The sequence below is a fragment of the Fundulus heteroclitus genome, chromosome 9 (assembly GCF_011125445.2).
Source record: "Fundulus heteroclitus isolate FHET01 chromosome 9, MU-UCD_Fhet_4.1, whole genome shotgun sequence".
NCBI lineage: Eukaryota > Metazoa > Chordata > Actinopteri > Cyprinodontiformes > Fundulidae > Fundulus > Fundulus heteroclitus.
Genome location: NC_046369.1, coordinates 34,736,996 through 34,750,799, shown reverse-complemented (window position 1 = coordinate 34,750,799; position 13,804 = coordinate 34,736,996). Strand labels below are relative to the sequence as shown.

At 41.4% G+C, this 13,804-nt stretch overlaps 1 protein-coding gene across 2 annotated transcripts in view; it reads left to right on the top strand.

The window, feature by feature from the left end:
- The window catches only part of ryk (receptor like tyrosine kinase), a 56,896-nt gene that overhangs the window by 16,034 nt on the left and 27,058 nt on the right, over window positions 1-13,804 (top strand). The window contains exons 2-8 of one of the 2 annotated variants that reach the window (XM_012861223.3): window positions 2,195-2,316; window positions 2,395-2,494; window positions 4,021-4,152; window positions 5,771-5,839; window positions 6,413-6,554; window positions 8,105-8,205; window positions 11,029-11,112. In XM_012861223.3, coding sequence (XP_012716677.2) covers window positions 2,195-2,316; window positions 2,395-2,494; window positions 4,021-4,152; window positions 5,771-5,839; window positions 6,413-6,554; window positions 8,105-8,205; window positions 11,029-11,112 — 750 coding nt within the window. The remainder of the gene's footprint in view (window positions 1-2,194; window positions 2,317-2,394; window positions 2,495-4,020; window positions 4,153-5,770; window positions 5,840-6,412; window positions 6,555-8,104; window positions 8,206-11,028; window positions 11,113-13,804) is intronic. The other variant, XM_012861228.3, reaches the window with a different exon arrangement.

Below are 13,804 nucleotides of genomic sequence, written 5' to 3'. Positions count from 1 at the left end.
GCCTCTCATCATTCTCAGTGTCTCACCAAGATTTCCCTATGGTTACATAACAGCAGTAAAGACTCTTGATTTTTGAAAAGTTAGTTTTGAGCCCTGCTTTTCTCTCCCTTACAGTAAGTCTGAGTGAAGATGAAGCTTAACTTCGCTCCCAGCGCCGAGCCAAGCGCTGTCGGGTTTCCTCACTTTAAAACGGAGCAAACGTAAAATATTATACACACTTACCTGCTGTTGAGCTCTTTTCTCCCTCGTCAGTGACTCCATGTTGTCATAGGTCCTTCATCACTGTGCAGCTCTCAGGCCATGGCAAATCTCGCATGTTATTGAGGTTTTGTGAAGCACGACGTGCTCCCTACCTTCTGAGGCCTTAGTCCGAGCCGTGTTCTTTGTTTGGTTATTAGAATTTACTACAAAAAGCAGCATTTGAAAATGCCGCCTCTGCCTCGCTGCGTTCAACTCGTTCTGCAGACAGTCAGCATTGACAACGCTCTGTAGATGAGGTAAACAGCTCGGCGACATGGCGAGTGACGCATCAGTCGTGCGACACAACGAATCAACCAGCAACGAATGATGAAATACGTTGCCAGCGTAAATACTGATTCATTTTTGCAGCCCTACTGAAAACTCACAATCACATGATATGTCAGTCTGCCCTAGAAAGTGGTGGCAAAAACCACTGATCTATTTATGCCGTGTAGGACATGGCCATCTTCTGAAATATGTTTACTGAAATCGTGTCCTCGCAGGTGATGCAGAGATTTTCTTAATCATATTTTTCTTTTAAAGCATAATGTGGGCCACGGATCACAGCGTAGAACTTCAGGATCCCATGAGTTGACCCTAAACGGTGGTTATCAGTGCCGGTTCTGTTCTGGCCTCCTCCGCCTCCGCTGTAAATCGCCTGACACTTGCAGGGAGAAGTGGAAATGTCCAGCTGGAAATGAACTGAAAGCACAACACGCTCCCAGGTCTTTGTTCTGGAAGCCAAGACGTAATCTCCCAAAGGCATTTAGGAAGTCCGTCAGTATGGGAGATTCCCGTAAAGAGAGTGATATTGAAGTGAAGCTTAAGAATGCTTTGAGCAAACTTAATAACCAAACGAAGGCTCTGTTTACACGTAGTGCAGTCGTTGTGATCTTAGTGCTGGTGCGTGAGTCAGGGATCAGACTGCAGTAGTTCAACTTCCTTTACCTCAGGAACCTCTTATTCCCTTTTCTCAGCCTGTTTACTCTGACCTGCTGCTGGGGCCGTCACCTTTCATTCCTGCTTTCAAACAAAAACTTCAGCTTAGATTTAAATCTTATATTTATATCATTTAAAAACATCAACCTCTGGTTGAATATGTCTTTTCTTCCAGAATCCTGGTTTAGAACATCTTGAGCAAGAGGGACACAAAGCCAGTCTGTGAAATAATTGACCCATTATCCTTAAATATCAATGAAATACAATGTATAAATATTCATTTAGGTATAGAGGGAAAAGTAGGTGCACATATATTTAATTTAGGCTTTCTGTTTTTGTGAACGCTAAGGAGGGGGATAAGTGATTTGAGTGGAAAGAGAATCTGTCTCTGAGCAACACGTGCCTCCTCTCAAACTCTGTAAATCCGTAGGAATGTCTTTGTCTGAGGCGGTGCAAGAAGCTCAGGGAGAGCCTGAGGCCACGGCAGGAGGCTGGGCCCATTTTTTAAAAGCATCTCTTTAAACTTGAAGCGCCGCCTCAGGCCAGGGTTGAGTATTTCATCACTGTCTGCAACTAAAAGTTTGATACAGAATTCAAAATACGGACAATAGGTTTACAGAGCAGTAGTTTAAACTGTCTTTAGCATGTCACTAGCCATTGGGGGTGGCAAGTGAAATCATTCTTCAGCGTGTTTTCAATGGAGAATTCATAGAAAATAACTGTTTTAATTTGATCTTTGACCATCGGTCAGCCTGAACCGTAACCATACCTGGTGCGTTTATGGATCAAAAAGAGGCCAGGCCTGTGACTTTCAAACCGGTTGGTCGTATAAGTGTCAATTCAGCTGAAAGTTGTTCGTTTCTGACCACCAGCTGATCGCAAACACAACCATGGTTCAACACATAGCTGGAGGGAAATGTAGCTTTTTTTTAAATCAGCGTTGATATAGAATGATGTGAATTGATTGGCTTCACGTTGTTTTAATCAGCTGTAACTTGATGTCGTTTGTCCCCAGGTCTAGATGCTGAGCTGTACTATGTACGAGATGGAGTGGTGAATCATTATGCTCTCTCCTTCAACATGCCTGTGCCCACTGAGACCAACAGCCTTTATTTCACCTGGTATTCCAGGTCAAAGGTAACGGTTTAGCCTGCATTCACTTTATTACCTTTGCATACACGAAATATGACGTTAATGTTCGTTTGTCATTTAAAGGTTGATTATCGACTGGCGTTCCACGTGGACAACCCCGCTGCCCTGAACGCCCCTTGGAGCAACATCTCCAGTCAGGGAGAGGTGCCTCGCCTTCCCTCAGGTCTTTCAAACATTCCTCATTTCATTGCATCACATTTGTCTAGTCTGTAGGCTTTGTAAAACCGACAGTTTTTAAGATTTTGGGATTTATCTGCCTCAACCGAGGAAAAGAAAGACATGCCTGCTCATTTTTACTTGTTTTCCAGATTTTATGTCAGTTTTCTCACTCGTGTCGAAGGTTAATGTGACACAAGTGATGCGCTTTGCTGCTTCAGGTTCTGCTTTGACAACTGGCATTTTGCATGATTGCACAGATTTATTATATTTTCCTGGAGAGATCACTACACCCTGTTGCCACCAGGGCAGAGCTTGTTCAGCACGCTTAGAACAGCATGTGCAGATTCACCTACCGTGGGGAAAAGACCGTTTGACAAGGGTTTTGTAGCTTAGAAGCCTCTTGTCTCGGATCCACCCATTGTCTGTACCCATTTATTATTTCAGTGTCTTTTGGGGCTGATTTTTATCTCCAGCGGTCACTTGGCAAGAGGCGGGTGTTCTGTGGACAGGTTGCCAGTCCATCGTTGTTTGCACGCGGTGACAGACTGAAGTTCTACAGGAAGGACAAAGATGGGAAGCAGTTCCTCTTTCATTGTTTGGGACATCTGGGGAATCATTTGTTCTGATGAGAAAAGCTGACTTCTCCAGTGAGTCCAGTGTCGTGCCAACAGGGAAGCATCCTGATACAATCCATGTGTGGGGTTGCTGTTCAGCCAAGGGAGTGGGCTTCCTCAAACATCTGCCCAAGGGCACTGCCCTGGCTAAAAAGAGAGGGTTTTGGTGACATCTAACAAATTTGCTCAATATCATAACATTGAAATGTTAGACTTGTGGTCAGGAACACCCCTCTCTCCATCCCCGATCTTACCCCTATCGGGACCATGTAATCAGTTGTAAACAAGCCGCTGGATAAATAGACGTCTTCGAGCTGTGATCCACTCCAAGCAATTTTTAAAGAGACCAGCAGGTCAGCATAGGTCAGGACTCGGTCTGTAAGTTATATAACATAAAAATGTTTAATGTTGGAGACCGAGATGTTAATGAGACGAGCTTGATATTGTGTCTGGTAAAGCATTATTGTGTTGGTTTTGGATCCCTATTCTGCTGGATGACCAGTTTTCAGTTTAATAGTTTATCCTAGGAGACTTTTTTTATGTTGCCATTTGTTAGCGAAACAGGCCCAGACCACTACAGATCCTCCAGACAGACAACTGTGGGCAGAAGATGCTTTTCCACTTTTCTTTTTCCCTTTTCTCACACCAAAGTCACTAAACACAGCCTTAGCATCACTGGTAAAATGTCTTGCATTGACTGCATAGTCTTAAGCTAACTGCAGAGACGAGCAATGGTGGGGGAAGTTGTGTGCAGCAAGCTTTGTTTTTCTAACTCAGCAAAACCTAATGGCTAGGTTCAGTAATGTCCAGTATTCTGTATCACTGTTCTCCACACATGTTCTGTAGGTCACACAGGGTCACTCAAAGCAGTGAATGACTGGGAAACGTGTGACTGGTGTCTGTGCTTCCTCTGCAGTCTTCAGGGTGGACGTCGTCTGCTCAGAGAACGTCGACGAAGAGGCGTTTGTTACAATGCAGCTCAACCTCACCAGCCATGCCGACGACTTCACAGTGCTCAACTTCAAGAGGAGGAAAATGTGCTTCAAAAGTACGAATATACCCGAACCCGTGAAAATAATCCCATCAAAGTTCTGCTTGGAGTTATTCATTGTAAGACGCAACAGAGACGAGTTGGGTCTGTTGTCTGTAGAGGATTTTTACTTTTCAAAAAAAAAAAGCAATTCTTTTCCCCCATTATGCCAGGATAATTCTCGCTGCATGAATGAAAAGCAAACAATCACCCAGGGGAAAACCTTTTGAGTCTTCCTAGCTTGTAACACCAGCTAGGAAAACTGATTGTGAGAGTTTGTTCTTTAGACAATATGTTATTAATTACAAAATTCTGTTCCCTTTATTTGTATTTTTTTCTTTTTACCTGCCCCACCCCAACATAAATACCTTTGCTCATTAGCCAGAGAGGTTATGAGTCATGACACATGGAGCAGTGCCTTTCATAGGTTGACATGCCTCTTGAACCTTTTCCAGTTTGCTTGACAAAATAATGGCAAGCTTCACTGTTTTTTATTGGGATTTTATTTGATTCAGCACTAAAATGTATTTGCTCATTAAAATCTGCAAAGTGTATTTCTGCATATTCTGTCATTAGTGCTGAATGAATACTTTATAGAGCCGACTCTTTACTCTCTATTTAGAGGTATGGCTCTATGTTTTGACACAGCTAGACACAAGTTTTTGCTGATTTTTAAACCCAAAAGAGCTGATGGTCAGTCAAGTTAGATGGTATCATAGAAAAGTGATTTTCCAGTTTTGCCCCAGATTCTGTATGGTAGATTTGGATCTGTCTGAACATTTAAAGTTGCTGGAAGGTAAACCTCTGTCTCTGGGTCAGTCAGTCCCGCACCAGGACGCCGCTGCCACCATGTTTCACCGTGGAGATGGTGTGTTCAGAGTGATGAGCAGTGTCCGTATCCCCAACACATACAGGTGCATCTCAGAAACGTGCAGTCATTTCAGGATCCGTTACACATAGAGTAAAACGGTGTGATGATTCTGGCTTCTGGCAAATGTAGTGTCTCAGAAAATCAGAATATCACGTCAGACCAGTGGTTGTCAAAAGGCTTCTGTGTGACAAATGAAAAACAATCACTTTGTGAGGTGAATGGCAAAAAATACTGCAATCTTATGCAATATTAAATTTTTTTTTTTTTTTTTTTACACGTACCTGTGCTGCTTTGCGTTCAGGCCAGAGGAAGTTCAGTGATGTCTGAGCAAACTGGAAACCATGCCTCTTACAGGTTTCTTTAAACAGTGTCTTCCTTACTCATACAGGTCACATTACATACAATACGGATGGTCAGAGAACAAACGCATGCCACAATTCAAATTTTTATGTGGACAAAATTTCCAAAAGCATGCATCGTTTTTTTTCCCCCTTCCGTTGGTGTGGGACATGAAGTCCTACTGAGGGGCTGGTTGGAATTGGCCAAACTGAAAAGATTCGCAGGGCATGATTAACTTTAGCGTGGCAGTGGAGATCAGAGGCCTTTCCGTTTCATCCATGGAAACAAATGTTTTTATCGTTTCACTAATTTGGTTCCACTAAACCATTTTTTTTTTTTTTGTCACCATTGTATATGTGGGTGATAACCGCCATTTAATGGACCACATTCAGGCGTTCGATCAAATAGTTCTTTCTCCCCCTCTAGGAACAGGAATTGACTCCGAATCCAGCATTCCCGTATCTATCAACAATAACAGCGCTCTCACAACAGGCTGTAAGTAATCCTACCTCTGTGCTCTGTATTTATCCCACCCACACCCCCCGTCAGCTCCACGTTTATCCACGTCTGTCCCAGGTGCCATCAGCCTGATAAGACACACAAATCCAAAGGAGATCAGCTTTTCAGGAGGCAAATGTTAGCTATAGGGAGCACTCTGTCGGGCCCCCTCACCTTTGAGTGGCTCTTCTTACCCATATAGACTCTTTGTGGGAGTGCTGGCCCAGTGATAAGGAACCATTAGTGGGCTTGTTTCCTTTTTGCTAGGCTCAAATGGAGAAACACAGTGCCCTCAGAGCTTTTTTCTAGAAGAGGCAGAAAAGGCTTGGATACAGGACTCTAAGCCTCTGTGGTCTCCATTAGCTCAAAGTACAGCCTTAGGAGCTCTTAAAGGGCCCCTTCCTTACTCAAGTCTGTATTTTTATAGACAGTACCTCAGATATTTTATCTCTGTCTTTCTGAGAATGGTAACACTGTTGAACCCTGTAAACTGAGCTTGGCGATGTCTCATTTTTCAGAGGTTTCCTTTTATTTAACATCACTAACGCTGTTTTTTTCTTTTTTCCACAGTTATTGGCGTGCCCACTCCCACCACCTCCACTCAGGTGTTCTACATAAGCGTGAGCGTCTGCTGCATTGTAATATTTCTTGTGGCCATCATCCTGGCCATCCTTCACCTGCACAGCGTGAAGAGGGTGGAGATGGAGGACAGGTTGGCCTTTTCTTCCAGTTTTACTCTTTAATGTCCTGTTTATACCAGTTAGAGCTCTGATGAGCCCAAACCGAACATGTACTTTATGATGAATGCAATTAAGAGTATGAAGACCAGCAGCCAAAACTAAACTATGAAATATAGCCTAAACATATTGGGTTTCTTAATGTGAGGTTTTGGTCTCGATTAGTTTGTGCTTTGTATGAGAAAACCTGGATTGGTTTGAACAAAGTAAAATATTTTCAGCATATTTTATCTGACCCATATATTGAATTTTCCAACTGAAAACAATAATTGTAAAACGTTTTTGGTTAAAACATTTAATCTGCTTTACCTGAGGGTAAATTCTATTCACTCTCATTTGTTTAACATCTTTCAATAATTATTTCTTTGTCTGATCCACATTTAACAGTTTTATTCTATCTGTAGTTTCTCGTGGTGTAGCTTGATAGTTCCTGTACTGCCTGAAGTCTGAAGGACTTGATAACCAATCAATTGTTGATGAATTATTTTATGCACATTGCTCTGGACCAGTATTCACTAACATAATCCATTTACATCTTGCCCCAAATTCATTCACCAATTTACATATATTTTATTGGGATTTTATTGGATAGACCAACACAAAATCATCCGTAACTATAAAATGGAAGGAAAATTAGTGAATATCTGATGATATTCACTAATACAGGGCGACTCTGGAAGGTTAACCTTTAGAGGCTCCAAACGACCTGAGACGACGGCAAAGGTCACGACGCTAAACATACTGCAGGGCTACAGGGGAATGGTTTAGAGCTAAGCACATTCATGGTGCCCTGGCCTAGTCAAAGCCCAAACTTAATGCTAATTAAGAAGCTGTGGTAAGACTTGAAACGTGAAGTTGCACATCATTCAGTCTGACTCAACTTGACTTATTTTGCAAAGTAAGCAAAATGCATTGAGACGTTAAGCTGGTAGAGCCATGCCCCAAAGGGCTTGTAGTTCTAGCTACAGCAGACTCAGAAGAGCTGAGTACAAATGCTCGCCAAAACTTCTCAGTATCATTTTTTTCACTTCAGTTATCCAGCAGTTTGACATAAAATCCCAATGAAATACGTTGAGCTTTACTCTTTGTAAAAAGCTAAATTCTAATAGTTGTTCAAGCTATAAAATAAATACTATACTATGTAAATACTTTAGCAAGGCTCTGTACATAAAAATACATTAATACAGTATATTAAGGGAGAAATACATTTTTTACTTTATTTTCTAGTGCAGTTTGTTATCTTTTATTTGAACTCGGCCTTTTTAGAAAAAGGAAAATCTATATTTCAGCCGCAGAAAGACCACCACTTGGTCCTGCTCCACTGAAAATACTGTTTTCCCTGGCATGACAGTGGTAACAGTAGAGAATAAAGTAAGAAATGGGCGTCAAGCATTGAATTGAGTTCCTTTCCAGACTGGATAACAGAAACGGAAGCAGTGGACCGTACGGGCATGGACAGCTGAGCTGCGCTCTGATCCCCGCCGTTTAACCAACTGTGTCGTGTTGTTCTGTTTCTCCGTGCCAGTGTGAGTGACAGTGGAAGCTCGCAGGGTCTTTCTCAACCGTCCACCCAGACCACGCAGTACCTGAGGGCCGATACTCCAAACAACGCCGCTTCTGTCACCAGTAAGGCTTTTTTCTTCTTCACCTTCACAGACATGCATTCTGTGTTCACGTCATTATTCTTTACAAGAAGAGCCTCATATTAGATTACTTCTAGAACTCCATTCAGTGCTATTTAGTTTTTATTTTGTGGCCCTGGCATGTGTGAATGCAGATAGTTTCCCAAATCCAATAGTCGACAGAATAACATAATGAGCCTGACTGGTATCATAAGATAGCAATAATGAAGACAGTCCTCACAGCGGTGTTGTCTGTCCTTTTTGTCGCGTCTAGCCTTGTGACCTCTTCTGCTCTAAGCGATGTGTAAATATCAGCGCCATGTGCTTTGCATCAGGCCGCATTTAACGGGGGGGGGGGGAAAAGCAGCCTTTTATGCTGGACCTGGCAGGAAGCGAACCGACCCAAATTGATGTAATTATAGAACCTGCTGGGAAAAATAGACATGTGCTAGCAGCTTGATTGCTAAATTTAAACAATACGGCCTTCAATCTGTCTGAAACCCCGAGTTCAGCATGTTGTCTGTTCCATTTTTGTACCATTTCAATACAGAAGTCATGCATGAGCTGTTGGTGGTACCGCCTGAGGACTTCTGGACCTTGTCCCAGTCCCAGCCTTAAGCATGGTTCACTCTAAGATCCAGATCAAAACAGTGGAATGTAATTTACAAAAATAACACTGTTGACTGTCTTTAAGTTAGTTCCTTACACCTTTAGGTCATTGGTGGTGTTCAAACACTCATTAAGGTATTTTTTTCAACTTTAATTTCAACTCTGAGTATATTTAAGGGACTTTTGGAATAGCTAATATGTCAGTGTTAATTTCTTTTAAATGGATTGTGGACATCACTATTGATAAAACTGCTTTTGATGCAAACTAATGTCATTGTATCATCCACGATGCCCTGACCTGGTCAGCTGCTAGCACTTTATCAATTTCTATACCAGTACCTCACTCTGGTTGCATACAAAGGTTTTCTGATTAAATTATTGAGCCCTGCAGACTTATGTTTCATTTCTGTTTTTGCTCTTTGTTAATAAGCAAAGTGCCTTTGTGTATATTTACTATAGAAAGACCACATGACTGGAAGTATGATATTGTGCATGTGTGCAATGAGTAAACACAGAGAAGCTATGGAACCCACAGACATGTACGACTTTTTAATATTATAATGAATAAATACAATCATAAGTATATTTCCGTTCTTACCTGTGAGAGATAATGCCAGTAGATCTGGTTTGTACTGAGAATCAGTAAAAATCCACGCAGCAGATGAATGAGGCATCTTCGAATCGCACCACTGTGCCTCCTCCAACATGGCGTCAACATGTGATGCAGCGAAGCGTCTACGTATATGTCTGTGATTGATGGAGCCGAGCGAGTCAGCGACGTCCAGCGGAGGTGCAAAAAGAAAGGGATAAAGGAACCCTAACCCTGCAGGTGGGGTTGGTCTTCTACCACGCCCAGCTGTCACTTTACTGCCAGCCATTGCAGGGCGGGCTACTGGCTCTTAAAGGTTGCTGCTGCCACTGCCGCCATCTTGCTCTCTGATATTTCCACGGCACTGCCAGCAGATGGCGCAACAATGTTTCATGTCTGCTGATTGCACCTATTACAAAGTTCTTTTCAGGCTCAAAAAGGACACCAAGTAAACACCATCAGGACAAACACTTAGAGTATATTGTTTTATTTAAAGATGAATATATTTGTTTTTTGTGTATTCTTTTTATTATCAAAATGTGTGACTAGGCCCCTTTAATAACTTTGACCAAAAGTGCTAAAGAACTGAGCAATATAAGGGTAATGTAAAAAATGTCAGCTTTAACACCTTGGTCAGATTAGAACAAAGTTAGACTTTTTGGACAGCATGTAACACTACGTTTGGTGGAACAGATACACTGAGCACCAGGTGAAATATGGTAGTGGCAGCATGATGCTGTGGGGACGCTTTTTTTTTAAGCAGGGCAGAGCTGATAGGAAGCTGTAAGGAGCTAAATATATAAACACAAGGACATACTCAGAGAGAGCCTGATGGGCGTCTGTGTTGCTCCATCACATAAAATCCCAATAAAATCTGCTAAAGTTTGACGTTGCAGCGTGACAAAATTGGACAAAGATGAAGAGGAATAAATACTGAAGATGCTGTGAAATGGCAGCAAATGCGTTAGGCACCATTTCTGAGAGGTATGGATCTTTTTGGAGTTGCTGCCGAAAGATAATCAATGAGAAAATGAAAGAGAAATCATTTTTGCTTTGGATTTGCCTCTTTAGTCGCTGGATTATGTCTCTCTGCTCGCCCTGTTTTTTGCGCCCGCATCACAAGACCAAGTGTCTCCAGCTAAACTTAGCAGGGATAGAAAAGTGGGGAGACTATGGAGAAACCGAGTGACTTGTAAAGCCTTGCAAGTTCTCACCTTTATTTTTTTTTATTTTTTTTAGGTAACATCCTAAAGATATTCATTATTTAGTTCCTCTTAAATTTTTCATAGTTGCTTTGTGGCTTAACCGTGATGCTTTAGTTTGCATAATTTTGAGAACCAGTGATAAAATGACAATAATTGATCCATCATTGCCCTCTTGTGGCCCACTCGCCTTTTCTCTGCCTGTCTTATAGCAATACTTTAACCCAGAGCATTCCAGTGAAATTCACCCCAGCATGGCCACATTAATGGAAGTATCTTCGTCCGAGTCAAATCAAATCCAAATAAAATGGAGATGCCTCCATTTATCCATCCAGGTGGCGTTTTAATCTGTGTGAGCAATCCTTGTAATCGCTTATTTCTCCCTTTCTCCCTCCTTCCACTCCCTGCCTTCCCCTCCTGTCATCAGACAATCACCCTGGCTCTGCACCCATTCTCCAGCTTGCTGCCTCCTCCTTCCAAAACCCAGGTGCCCCCCCTCATGAAGCCAAAAGTAAGTTTATTAGGAAGAGTAACCAAAAAACGCCGTGTCTCAGCATTCACTCTTCTGTTGTCACTCTTTACTGCATCCACTAAATACTCCTTCATAGTTTTAGGAACATCTTGGTTCGGATGAATGAAATGTTCACCTAGCAACAAACTCTAAATTGTCTTAGCTTTTCTCCACATTATCGTTTTGAAATTCTGGTGCTGAGTTGAGTGTTCATGAGGAAAATCTGACAGGGCCAAAGCACAAAGGTGCAAACTTTCAATGGTTAAAGTTCTGTTGATTAATGCATTACTGATTAATTAGATTAATTAGATGCATTACTGAGTTTTGGAACTGATGCCTAGCGCTGACCTGCTGCTGCATAGGATATAGGACCTGCAAGTAAAAATAAATGTTCCATATCCCTACATATTCATATCCATATCCCATACATTTTCATAAAATTCCTTAAAAACCAGTAAACACTGTATCTAAACTCAAACTTAGAGAAAACTTAAATCAGACTGACTGTTTGGTGTTAGCTTGTTAAACCATTTGTTTATTGCCTTTAGTAATTAACAGTTTTCAGCAGTTCATTTAAATTGTTATAACAGAGGTGATGGATCCCACCATGTGTGCGGGGGGGGGGGGGGGGTTCACCCATAGATTAAAACATGATCACAGAGGTGCTGTTTTTAACAGTCACAAGCATCATATATTAGCTCAGTGATTTCCTGTAGACTAACTACACCCTACCTTCTCTCTGACATTTCCAAATCCCACATTTTCTGTCACAGGTCTAAAGGATACACCTGAGCACCCTTGCTGTACCTCATTGAGCCTTCCTATTTTCTGCTGTATTTTCACACCATGTTGCAGCAGAGACAGGCCTCTCCTGACAATAATGTCCTTCCTTATATGTTCCTAGGTGCCATTTGTCCTTCCACTGACTCATTTTTACTCACCTCGCTGATACTGACAACGAGCTGACATGTCTCCCTGCAGTAATAACTTCCACTAGTCTCACCCATTATCTATGGAGCATTCACTGTGTGAACAACAAAATCCTTTTTGATACTCCTGCACACTGCCCATTGGTCTGTTGGTCTAAGCTTAGTTCATTTCTGGTCACCAGCTGCATTTTGGTTACATCTCTAATTTATTCTTGCACAGTTTGTAGTCTCTGATAAGTGCAAAGACTAAATAAAATTCTGTATTTGATTTGAACACATAGGAAGTATATATATATATATATATATATATATATATATATATATATATATATATATATATATATATATATATATATATATATATATATATTTTTTTTTTTTTTTTTGTCTGCATCATCAACACCAAGTCAAATTCCTTGTAAGTGCAAACCTACTTGGCAATAAACTTGATTCTGATAGGAAGGTAACTTTAGTGCGAAGCCCAATAGAGCTATTGCTAATATTCTGCTGCTCCTTTAATAGCAGATCAGAGTTAATATAAAGAATTGCTAAGCGTCAAAGAATGATTTTCGCTCTGGACAGCTCTCTCTCACTGCTATAATGCAGTTTTTGTCAGGCTGAAGAGCCTTTTATCTGAGAAAGCAACGATGGTTTGTTTTTTCCAGTGTAAACGGTGTGTTTTGCCTCAAAGTGTTGGCAGAGCCGACAGAAAACAGAAATCCATCTCTGACGTGCTTTACTGGCCCCTGCTTATTGTTTATGCAGCTGGATCAACTACAGCCTCTCTGTCCAGTGTTTGTGTTTGTTACTGTCTCGTGGCCCTAAATGTCTCCGCGGTTGTTTACTCCTTTACATGCATGGTGGAAATAAGTGTTCATGTCGTGGCCTTTAGGGGGCAGCATCCACCTGCTCTGTGTTGCCTTTACTGCACATCAGTCAGTCTTTACGGTCAACTGTGTGACTTTTCTCAGATCTTTTTAAATTATTTCTTACTAGCTGAATTTCCTAGGTTAAAATGATATTTTTTTAATAAAGCCATCTTAGGTCAACAAAAACAAATTCTTTCCTGGAGGTCTGCTGTCTTCGGTTTAGCCCAACATTGTTCTGGTCAGTTTTCTGTCTGGGTTCATCTAAAATGGTTGTATTTTGTGAATGCATTCATTCCCCTGCAACTTGTAATCACACACTTCCAAGTATTTATTGGAGTTTAAAATGATAGAAATGTCAAGAGATACAGTTTTAAATTTATACCGAGATGTGAATATCACGGTGTGTATACAGCCCTCTTAAAATGGTATCCAGACCATCCAGTTGTCCCCAGGAGTCACTTAAATCAGTAACCAGAGTCCACTGGTGTGCAGTTGGGTGCTACATTTCTAGCTGAACTGTGTTGGTTAGAGCTGCGCGATTTTAGGAGCATATTTGGTAAACATAAGCTGTAAATTGCAATAACTTACAATTAACCCTGATTTGCCAGACATTTTTCTTTCTTTCCCATCATATAATGTCCACCACTGTCCTTGAGGTTTAGCATCTCAGCTACTAAAGGGAAAGCTCATGCGGGCCTTTAGGGAAGTTGGTGCATTTATCTGGCCAGATATGTTATACTGAGGGTAGAGCGTGAAGACATGACACTTGAAATATAACTCTACCAAATTATTGCTAGCAGTCCTTTGTGATTGTGATGTTGTACACACCGATATTGTAATCAGGGTTTCCGCGGGTCATTAAAAAGCATTAAAAGTCATTCAATTATTTTTTTT